The sequence below is a fragment of the Balaenoptera ricei genome, chromosome 17, assembly GCF_028023285.1.
Source record: "Balaenoptera ricei isolate mBalRic1 chromosome 17, mBalRic1.hap2, whole genome shotgun sequence".
Taxonomy (NCBI): Eukaryota; Metazoa; Chordata; class Mammalia; order Artiodactyla; family Balaenopteridae; genus Balaenoptera; species Balaenoptera ricei.
The window spans coordinates 64,461,193-64,473,435 of NC_082655.1; the positions used below are offsets into that span (position 1 = coordinate 64,461,193).

A 12,243-nucleotide genomic window follows, 5' to 3' on the forward strand; every position below is an offset into this window, starting at 1 on the left:
CACCCTGCCCTTTGAGACTCAAATAAAACTGACTCAATATCCTTCCCTTAGGTAGAGGGAGACTCACCACCTTCCTAATCTTTCCAAGATCACTCTGCCTGGGGAGAGGGTAGTAAAGTGGCATGGAAGGACGTGCGTATATTTCTTACCTTGGTCTGAGCTGTTTCTGCAGACTTATTTCAGTGATGAATCATTATGGTATCCTATGCATGCTGATCCTTTTCTACATCTTGGTCTCACTCCAAATCATGCCCTTGAGAAGTCATCTTTCTCATGTAGTCTTTTAAGCCTTTTTTCTTTTCTCTAAACAATCTGAGGAATTATTTTTTTAATTAATTTATTTATTTATTTTTGGCTGTGCTGGGTCTTTGTTTCTGTGCGAGGGCTTTCTCTAGTTGCGGCGGGCGGGGGCCACTCTTCATCGCGGTGCGCGGGCCTCTCACTGTCGCGGCCTCTCTTGTTGCGGAGCACAGGCTCCAGATGCGCAGGCTCAGTAGTTGTGGCTCACGGGCCCAGTTGCTCCGCAGCATGTGGGATCTTCCCAGACCAGGGCTCGAACCCGTGTCCCCTGCATTGGCAGGCAGATTCTCAACCACTGCGCCACCAGGGAAGCCCCTGAGGAATTATTGATACTCATAAAAATAGGATTTTCACTCCACTCCACAGGTGACAAAATGGTTGCATGGGTACAGGACATTTAAAGAAAGAGATAGGATGTACTAAAAACAAGTTATGAGAAAACTGACCCTTGAGAGAAAACTTTGAAATGTTAACAACACTGTTTTCTTCTAATATTTATCTAACATTTGATAATGAGTATTTGATTATGGAATAATCTTTTTACAGAAAGATATAAATTACATTAATTGCTAAGATAGCAACAGGTCCATATGTAGGTGACAGAGGACAGAAAAGCGGACAGGCAGAGGCCCCAACTGAGGACAGAGGTGGTGGCAGCTTGTTCATCTGAGAATAGAGCCCGCCCTCTACTAAGACCACAAGCTGGCTGATCCAACAGAGGGCAGGCTCTAAGTCTCAGAAAGATGAGCACTGTTCTACCTTAAGCTGTCTCCTATAACCTTCTAGCAGCTTCAGACTTGAATGATCTTTCCCCTAAGAACTAGTGATGTCCCTGCTGCTTCTCCACCTACCTCCCTCATACACAGGCAAGCCAGAAAGATTAATCATCGTGGCAGGTGATAGATGTTAGGCAGCTCTCTACAGACTGGGTGTTTTGTTCTTAACTGTGACTCTGGCAACTAGCCCAGTACCTGACACCCTCTAGGCACTTAATCAGTATCTACTAGTCTAAATAGCATGATTTGAGGCCCTTTGTTCCTGGCTGAAAATCCTTCACAAGAACCAACTTAACATTAGCATGGAGACTTTTATTTTATAAAAGGTACTATCCATCTATGTAGTACATACAATTTTCCCACTGTGATAGGGTGTAACAAAGGAGAGTGCACATGGAGGGACAAATGGAACCACTGAAGACGATACTACTTAGGTCACCACTTCCCCAAGAGCTAACCACACCCTACTGGACATGGGTATCTTTAACGTGGGCAGCCATGCCAGAGAAGATAGGCAAAAACCTGTGCTCTGAGCCAAAGGAAGCAGATTAACAGTTTCCCATAATCTGTGAATTTTTAAAGAGTTTTCAATGTGGGCAAAGGCAATATCTACATCCTTAGAAAAATCCAAACACAAAGGAAAAATAACTTTCCCATTTGCTTCTGACATCCAATCCCCAGCTGAGAGGCAATCACACTTATTATATAAAAGTAACCATGCATATGTCGCATATACATGTATTTTCACACCCTTTTAACACAAATGATAGAGTATTGTATGTTTTGTTTTTCAAACATAACTTTTTTTATTATAAAGGAACATAATTCTCTGGAAATTAAAAGTTCTGTGATACAATTTCAAATTATGTTTTTAACAATCAGTCACTAACAAAAATCAAAAGTAAAAGCAATTATTATACACTGGAACATAAATCACATTTAAGCACAAACATAAAAACGATAGACTCATTTCTCTTCTTTAAGCTGTTTCTTTTCACTGGCTTCTTCCACATCAAAAGTGAATGGCTTGTCATAACCCATTAGATGGTTATAGTCTTCAGGGTTTGGAAAGAGTGCTGGATTAACTAACAGTGATTTTGTTTTAGCATAAAAGGTGGTAAACACATGTGTGCTATTTGGAATCTTCACGTCATTCTGGTGGAACACTGTACTTGTTTCCAAAAGCACAACGTTGTAAGTAATGGCTTTGTAAGTGTCTGTTGTGGCCTCATGGTACAACCGAATGACGTAGCCTTTTGTAAGCAAGTGAAGCAGTGCTGGAGTGATCACTGTAAAGCTTCCTATGATGCCATAAAATAAGATTTGCAAAGGCAGACTTCCAAATATAATATTATTTTGTGCAAAAATGTACGGTAGAAATGCAAGGCTGATCAGACTTGTAGAGTAAGAAAAACATTTCACACCTAAATAAGAAAAAAAAATGGGAGATTAACACTTTCAACTTTTATAAAAGAATCAACCTATCCAATTAATTCTTCCACCTTTCTCCCTACAACATCATCATCAAAACAACAAAACCAAAACACCTATATGGTGCTTATTATATTCCAGGCTCTATTTTAAGCACTTTACATATTTCATTCATGAAATCTAGAAAAAAGCCCTATGAGACTGATGTATGATTATCATCATCATCACTCCCATTTAAAAGATGAGAAAATATGAGGTACTTGCTCAATGTCACATAGCTACCAAGTAGCTGTGCTGGGATTTAAACCCAGGCAATCTGACTCTAGGGTCCAGGCTGTTGGCCGTTACAATGCACTGCCTCTCCAGCTGGGAAGTCCGCTTTAGGGTTGACTGGCTTCTATCTCAGTTCCCAATAAAAGGTTTACTATTACTCAAAAATCTTTATGAATACTATAAAAGTTAATTCAGTCAGCAGATAATCAAATAAAGCTCTCTATTAACAAGCACTTCCACAGATCTAACATAAAATGTTCAAATATGAGGCTAACTTTTTCAGGCTAAGTGCCCAGCATTAAAACAGCAAATTAAAAAACAAACAAACAAAAAACACCACCAGTGGTTAAGAAACATATGGGAAAGGTAATCAACTTCTTTACCAAGGAAAAACATTCAAGTTAAAATAGTGAGATATTTTTACTTATCACGTTAGAAAGATTAAAAAACCAGTGACTTCTGAACTGTATACTTAAAAATGGTCAAAATGGTAACTTTTACTTTATGTCTATTTTACCACAGCAAATAAATAAATAACTTAAAATGTAAATTTTCTTAGTTTGAAGGTACAATTTTCACGTGATCAAATACCATCTGTTTGGAAAACAGACAAGTTGAGATCCTAGAAGGGTTGATTATAAAGTTATTTTGGAAAAACAAAGGAAGCAAAAAAGGGGGGAGGGTTAGATACTAAAACATAAGATTCTATAATTAAAATAGTGTGGTACTGGCTCAGTACATAAACAGATCAATGGGAAAAAACGGGAAATCTAGACACAAACCTAACTGCATATGGAAATTTAGTATAGAACAAAGATACAATCTAAAATAAGTGGTGCTGGGACAACCAGATTCAGAGAAAATTCAATCTATCCCTCATACCATATACCAGGAAAACTCCAAATAATCCAGAGATTTAAGTGTATAAAATAAGAGAGGTATAAGAAGAAAATACCCGTGAAGTCCTTTATAATCTAAGAATAGGAAAACTTTTCTAATTATGACCGAAAATACAGAGGCAATCAAGGGGAAAGTTGATACACCTGATCACCTTTTTAAAATGTACATGGACATAAATACCGTAAACAAAGAGACAAATGAGAAAAATATTTGCAGCTTATATGACAAAGGGTTAATATCCCCAATACACAAAAGGTTTCTAGTATATGAGAAGAAAATATCAACAACCCAATAAACAAACATGCCAGAAATATAAGCAGACAGTTCAATGAAACAAAAATACACACGGCCTTTCAACAGATGAAATGATGCTACGCCTCAATCATAAGAAACATTCAATTAAAACCACAGTGAGATACCGTTTTTCCCCCAAACTGGCAAAAACTAAAAATATGACATCATACTCTGTTGGTGAGGCTATAACAAAGCAGACACTCTCATACATCACTCTTGCTTGAAGGCTTATTTTGCATCAGTAATTTAAAAATAATTCCTTCCCCCCACAGGTAGATGCCATGACATTGGTACACATGGGATTCAATGGGGACCAAGCTGCCTTCTATATAAAAGCCTCCTTAGCCCTTCCAACTACCTGTTTTCCCCATTACTCTTTCACACTGTAGTAGGTTGAATAGTGTCCCCTCAAAATTCACATCCATTTAGAACTTTAGAACGTGACCTTATTTGGAAATAGGGTCTTTGCAGACAATTAAAAGTTGAGATGAGATCATACTGGATTACGGTGGGCCCTACGTCCAATGAGAGTATCCTTAAAAGGACAGAACAAGACAAGCAGAGACACAGAGAACGCCGTGTGAAGTAGGTGGCAGAGACTGGAGTTATGCAGCTACAAGCCAAGGAAACATGAAGGATTGCTGGGAGCCACCAGAAGTTGGAAGAGACAAGGACAAGCTCTTTCCTAGAGCCTTCAGACAGCACGGAATGCCAACACCTTGATTTCAGACTTCTAGCCTTCAGAACCGTGAGAATAAATTTTTGTTGTTTTAATCCACCAAGCCTGTGGAAATGTATTGTAAGAGCCCTAGGAAACTTATACATACATACACTTTATTATGCCTGGATTGAAGTAACTGCTATTTTCTAAACATATTCTCATGCCTTTGCTCATACTACTTTTGTGCCTGGGATGCCCTTCTTTCACACGTCTTCATGTTCAAATTCTACTCATCTTAAAATGAGAATACTATGACATCTGTAATTATTTGCTGCTGAATTAACAAGAACCGTCAACTAAAAGTCCCTTCAAATATCTTTAAATTAGGACCCAATTTGGTAGTTTAAATGGTACCGCTATGTTAATGTCTCTCACTCAGTTTTACACAGAAAAAATATTAATCCCTGATAAGTACAGTGACTTCTTATTAATATAATATTGAAGGAACTCAAACATTAAATTCTTCTACAGGTTAGAGTTCTAGAACTTTGAATATCATGCGTAGCTCTGCTCTTCCACAAATATTATATCGTACCCACACTAAAATTAATTCCTATCTATATTCTCTTCTCTTCAGAATTGAGTCAAGTGGGAACATGAAAAAAATTGATTAAGCCTTCCCTTCATTTGAAGGAACGGTGTCTGTATTCAGAAAGAAGGGTACCATGGGGGTCACGGTGAACACATCTCAAGGGCATCAATCTAGGTATCCCAGGCTCAATCCAGAGATGAGAAACAGGCTCAGTGGCCCACTCATGTTGTGACTTCTGAAGAAATTTCTACCATCCGAAATTGATTATTCCAATAACTTCAGAACGCCACTCAATACTGATTATAATCAGTCCTTATTCCCAAAAAGTTTTAAATAGCTAAAATTGTATTTTAAACATACTCTATTTTAATGTCACACACTCTTGAGAACTTACAGACTTCCAGATTAAATTTTAGACAACTGGTTAACACCAGCATGATCAAAAACACACATGCAAATGGGGCACAGAAATCTTGTGGCCAACTTGGCTATAAAGTAATCCTTCAGATATTTCAGGTTATACTTTTTTTTTTAAGATTATTAAAATGAAATACAACCTCAGGAACTTGAACAAATCACAAACTTAAGTTCTTCTGACTCTCCCTACTAAAATATTCCATACTAAATACTGAATTATGACCTAAGGAAAGAGCTTTAAACTTCTAGCTATCTAATACACTGCCCTTTCCTTCTCCACGATAACTCCCTACTACCTGGAAAACCACTAAGTAAATATGTTTGCTGAAAATTCTAAGATGACCTAAAAAAATGTAAAGTTAATATATCTTTGAATTATAAAAGTATTACTGCTCATTTTAACTGCAAAATCTAAAAACATATACCGTAAATGTCTACTTACCCGAAATAACTACTAAGAGGTATTCGCCCATATTTTTTTCCTCTGCATATTCAAACATTACATAAACATACACTTTTTGTTCTGTTTTATTTTGTTGCTAAACATCCCGAGAGGTGACCAAAGGATGGAATCTTTAGTGCCCAGCCATAAGATCAGAAAGTCATAAGAGTCTACAAAAACCTTTTTAAATCTTCTTAAAATGCAAAGGTCTTAACCTCTAAATCTTTTATCAACAGACCACAAGAAAAAAATTATAATTTTTCCTTCTGTCTTGCAATTACAAGGTGCTAAAATAATAAGTATCATATGCTAAGAACCTTTTTTATAAGTAAAAGGGGGGGAAAAAAGGAAATATCCTCACTTCTGATTACCCACCAAATACTGTTCGGGCCAGATTCCCAGTATAAATCAGCCTTCCATCTTCTGATTTTTCAAGTTGTGTATGTAAACATCGAACACATCTTTCCCAACAAACAGGTATCTATTGAAACAGAGACCATTATAATGTGAGTACAGGATAAATTGCATTTTAGGCCAACTTTTAAATTTTTTTAAGTTTATTTTGAAAAATATAATAAAGAGTAAAAGAGAACTTATCACATGGGGTGATTTAAGGAATTCTTCCAATAATCTACAAAGCTAAAGAAAGCAAACTGAGTAACAGAATGGCTTTCCTTAATTCCACTCACAAGTAGACATTGAATTGGGAGTTTGAAGACCTAGGTTTGCATCCCAGCTAGAAGCATTTTAAAGTGTGACCTTAAACAAGTAAAAAGTTAGTGGAATAGTTTCTTCTATTCCACATCACTCTCGCTCAACTGTCAAAGATTTAAATGCATTAGCTTTTTTTAAAAAATTAAGTTTAATTATGTAAGTAAAATACTGCAAATTCAGAAAGTTTAAAGTCCAGACTTCTTTTAATACTTCTAAAATATTTATACTATAGCTAGTATTAAAAAAATAATAATAATAACTCTTTCCCCAAGGGTCTCGTATCCATCCCTTGCTCCTCGCAAGGAAAATATTTTACTTGAACTCCTACATCAAATTTCACAGGAACAAAAGAGTTGCCCGAACCTGTGCAAATGACTTTCACAACACACGCTCTTCAAGATGTAGAAGGCGTGCCTAATCCCTTTATGCTGAAATTTAATGCCATTCCAATTCCAGCGTTGGCCTTTCCTCCCAAATTTCAACCATGTTTGCTAATCCTAATATTTTACAGGGCAGGATTGGGAGACAATTTATTCAGATTCAAATGAGAAGGATTAACGTCTCCATCCCATTTTTCCAAGGAGCAAAGGAATTCCTAAAAATAGAGCCACCTAATAAAAAACAGAACAAACTCAAAATCAGGTTCCCCGAGTTCTTTCAGTTCGGTCTCCACGTGGTGCATCTAATCTCGCTGCAAATTAAGCCTTCCGAGCTTGCGCTCGACAGAAAAAAAAAAAAAAATGAGAGTCCTCACAAGCTAGCTGGATTTGCAACCATCTCTGTAAAGTGACTGGAACCGCCCAGAAAATAAGCACTTTCCAAGGGACACTGCTGGACTCGCGGGGGCTGCGAACCCCGGGAGCACCGGCCTGTTGCCCAGGCCGAAGCCGGCCACGCCTGCCAGCCCCGCAGCACGGGGCTCCTTCAGCACCAGAGCCGCCGTGCAGGCCGGGGAGAAGCTATGGGAGAGCCGGGCTCCCCAGGCCCGGTGTTACTCCCACCCCCGCCCTTACTCGGGTCCGCGAGCCCTCTGACCGCCGACCTGCGCTCGCACCCGACACGGCAGAAGCGTCGCGGCTGCCGACAGCCCCGCGCCCCCGCCGCCGCCCCGCCCCGAGGAGCCTCTGCAGGAAGCCGCCCGCCAGACGGCCGCCCTAGGGCCTCGGAGCGCAGTGGCTGCCCACGGTGCCGTCCTCTTCCCACCGAGCCGCAGGCCGGCCGCCCACGGGCCGCCCAACGCCAGAAGCAGCATCCCGCGCGTGACCAGAAGCGGCGACTGCACTGCGGCGGCAGCCGGGCACGCCGAGGCGCAGCTCCTCACCGGACCGCGGCAGAGACGAGCCGCGCGCTCGCCACCGCCTGCAGGTCCGCGGGCCGCACTGGCCGCCTGCGCGTGCGCAGAATGGACGGCCCGCCGGCAACCTGCCCAGGCTCGCGCGTTCCTTGTGGGCTGAGATCGACCTGACCCTCGCTGTCGGGACCAGCAAATGGCCATCCTGCGCGCTGCTTCCCCTCGTCGGAGTCTGGCGCTCTTATAACCGTGTGGAAGGACAGAGGGGAGAGACACGCGCGAAGGACAAAGCCTGGAAGCAGGGTTAAATCTTTCATTCTCGTGGGCATCATTTTCTGTGCCCAAAAAACCATTTTCTCTGCGGAAAATGTTTCTAGCCTGTTGGCACAGAGGAATAATACAGTGCACGTTTGAACAAAAATGAATAGTAATTTAATCCAACCAGTAGGTTGGTAGAAAATGAGAGGAACTTGTTCATATAATATTGATACTTGTCAAATTTGTCTTTGGAAATCAGTCTCATCCGTTTACACGATTGTTCATTATTTGTTAAAGAGATATTGAGCGCCTCGCCAACTGCCAGGACTAAGTTGGAAGCAGAGGATACAAAGATACTGAATAAAATTAGAAATCCACAATGCTTACATAGTGAGGGAAACACCTAAAAATTAGCTAAAATATAATGCTGAAATATAATTGTAATATACCAATTTACAAAATGCTGCAGAGGCCCGAGAGACAGAATGATTAATTTGGCCTCTGAATGTCCAAAGGTTCAGCTGGGTATTGAGGGATGAGCATTCAACTAGTAAAGGACGCTTTTGTTTTCTATTTCAGAACCATGTTTTTCACTCAATATGGTACTGGCGGGCTTCCCTGGTGGCGCAGTGGTTGAGAGTCTGCCTGCCAGTGCAGGGGACACGAGTTCGAGCCCTGGTCCGGGAAGATCCTACATGCCGCCGAGCAACTAAGCCCGTGCGCCACAACGACTGAGCCTGTGCTCCAGAGCCCGCGAGCCACAACTACTGAGCCCGCGTGCCTAGAGCCCGTGCTCTGCAACAAGAGGAGCCACCACAGTGAGAACCCCGTGCACCGCAACCAAGAGTAGTTGCTCACAGTAACTAGAGAAAGCCCACGCAAAGCAATGAAGACCCAATGCAGCTAAAAATAAAATAAATTTATAAATAAAATAAAATAAAATAAAATATATATATATATGTTATTGGCATAGGAGAGGAACAAACTAATAGTCGAAAATAGTATCATCTTCGCAACTCCAAATCCTGTCTATTTTTTTCTGGGTATCCAGAAGGATAAAATTATACTATTTCTTTATGGATAACTTCACTTTCTTTCTTTCTTTTGTTTGTTCATTGAAGTATAGTTGATTTACAATGTTGTGCTAATTTCTGCACATTATATATTATAGCAAAGTGACTCAGTTACACACATATATACGTTCTTTTGTCATATTCTTTTCCATTATGGTTTATCCCAGGAGATTAGATATAGTTCCCTGTGCTATACAGTAGGACGTTGTTGTTTATCCATTCTAAATGTAATAGTTTGCATCTACTAACCCCAAACTCCCAGTCCATCCCTCCCCCTCCCTCTGCCCCTTGGCAACCACACCTGTTCTCTGTGAGTCTGTTTCTGTTTTGTAGATAGGTTCATTTGTGCCATATTTTAGATTGCACATATAAGTGATATCATATGTCTTTTTCTGACTTAGTATGATAACCTCTAGTGGCATCCATGTTGCCGCAAATGGCATTATTTTGTTCTTTTTTATGGCTGAGTAATATTTCACTGTGTGTGTGTGTGTGTATATATATATATATATATATATATATATATATATATATACCACATCTTCTTTATCCATTCATCTGTCGATGGACATTTAGGTTGTTTCCATGTCTTTGCTATTGTAACTTCCCTTTTTTAAAGTTATCTTCCACTTACCTTTCAAAAACTCTTGTTTTAGTGTAATTCATATTACAAACAATATCAATTAGCCATTATTGTACTGATATGTATGTAAATTTTTCTGTTCATATAGTGTTTTTCTTTAATACCTTTAAAAAGATAAACTGAGGCATGCTAAAATTTTTGAGTTTACTTGAGCAAAAATTTATTCAAATCGGACAGCACCAAAACTGGAAGTGGTCAGGAGCACTCCACTGACAGGAGCTAGGGGCAAGGTTTTTATGGAGAAGATGCACATGCAAAGCAAGGAAATTATTCGATTGGTTATAGCTTATGCCACACTGTGAGGCATGTAGGATCTTAGTTCCGTGACCAGGGAACTGCGTGCCCCCTGCAGTGGAAGCGTGGAGTATTAACCACTAGACCGCCAGGGAAGTCCCTGCTTATAGCTTATGCTGTTGCATTATTTGAGAAAATCTAGTTGTCTGTTTGTGATTGGTTGTTTGTGATTGGTTGTAAATACCTTGAGGTATTTATAAGAATTGAATCTGGCTTAGCTTTTGGGTTGCTCACTAAACTACCAAGGCATCAGAACCATCTCAGTCTAATGGCCTCTTTGTATGATTACTTCAACAATACATCGAGGGACTTCCCTGGTGGCACAGTGGTTAAGAATCTGCCTGCCAATGTAGGGAACACGGGTTCGAGCCCAGGTCCGGGAAGATCCCACATGCCGTGGAGTAACTGAGCCCGTGTGCCACAACTACTGAGCCTGCACTCTAGAGCCAAGCCAGTGAGCCACAACTACTGAGCCCGCACGTCTAGAGCCCCTGCTCCACAACAAGAGAAGCCACCGCAGTGAGAAGCCCGCACACTGCAATGAACAGTAGCCCCCGATCTCAGTGACTAGAGAAAGCCCGCACAGCAACAAAGACCCAACGCAGTCAAAAATTAATTAAATAATTAATTTTAAAAATATATATATATATTGAGAGAACCTGAATTTTTATCTTCTGTTAAGCTTAGTTTCTTTCTACAGAAACTATAAGCAAATGGAAATAATAATATTTGGTCTACTCAAGGTTTCTAAGTAGCTAAAATGAGATGATATTCTGAAAACTCTGTGCTATAGAATTATATGAAATTGTCATTCATGGTTAAAAAGATTTCCCAATTCTAGTACTTTAGAGACAATTTTTGAATATATACTACTTGAGTGGGATTTTAGAATGATACTAAGGCTGTTTACAAAATAAGCCTTGATTCCCCATTCATATCATCTCAGAGAGTCCCTTTAAAGATGGAGGGTGATGGAAAAATTGAAAATGGCTATCACTTGTAGAATGTATGACTACCATTATTGTATGTATTTTTTGTTTGTTTTTTGGCTGTCTTTCCTCCCCATCCACCAGCCCCCTTCCCCTCCTTTAACATGAGCTAAAGGGCAGAATGGTGTGATGGAAAAAAGAAAAGAAAAATTGTGGTAAAGCTAATATTTTGATAAAGACCCTAAATACTTCTTTATACATTACTAGTTTCGAAAATAAACTACGAGAATCTTTGGGGAAAAGAATTTGTCAACAGATTATCAAGATCTTTTAAAATGTTCATATTCTAAAGAAATAGAAACATGGTCAAAGATTTCTGCAGATACTGAACACAGTATTACATGAAGTAATTTAAAAATGGAAATATGGTCAATGTCCAACATTTAAGGAAATACTTAAGTGAGTCATGGTACATTTGGACAATGTAAGTATATACAGACATTAAAAATGATGCTTGTTGAGATTTTGGTTACAGAAGTGTGGGTTATTGAGGTTTGTTGAGTTGGAAAATAAATAAAGAACCATATATATACACAGTATAATCTATGTAAAAGTGTATTAAAAAACCAAATTTATCTGCAATTTCTGCATTTTTATAAGCATGTATTATATTGATTACATAATAAATAAAATTTTTAAGTAAAATTTTGCTTTTTTTAAAAAAACAGTCCTAGACTAGATTCTAGCCCTAAATCTGGCATTAGCTGGCCTCAGTATCCTCACCTGGAAAATTCTATCATTCTCTAGGCAACTAACAGAGTGACCCTTATGGAAGGTGATAATGCAATGAGGAAAAGGGAAAGTTTTAAGGGGAGAAAACAACACTTCTGAAGTAGAGGAGGAAAAGTATAATTGAAAATGGGCCCACAGCCTCCTTTTCTCACTGCATTGCCTC

At 39.4% G+C, this 12,243-nt stretch overlaps 1 protein-coding gene across 2 annotated transcripts; it reads right to left on the reverse strand.

The window, feature by feature from the left end:
• Positions 1-1,897: 1,897 nt before the first annotated feature.
• TMEM70 (transmembrane protein 70) lies at positions 1,898-8,182 on the reverse strand. Of its 2 annotated transcripts, none has more exons than XM_059901708.1 (3): positions 7,855-8,182; positions 6,462-6,567; positions 1,898-2,500 (listed from the first exon to the last, which is right to left on the reverse strand). In XM_059901708.1, exons 1-3 carry the CDS (start codon positions 8,050-8,052, stop codon positions 2,043-2,045), a joined length of 762 nt encoding a protein of 253 aa, XP_059757691.1. In that variant the 5' UTR covers positions 8,053-8,182; the 3' UTR covers positions 1,898-2,042. The 2 variants fall into 2 exon arrangements, with proteins under 2 accessions (XP_059757691.1, XP_059757690.1); XM_059901707.1 differs by having other exon boundaries at positions 7,843-8,182.
• Positions 8,183-12,243: the final 4,061 nt, after the last annotated feature.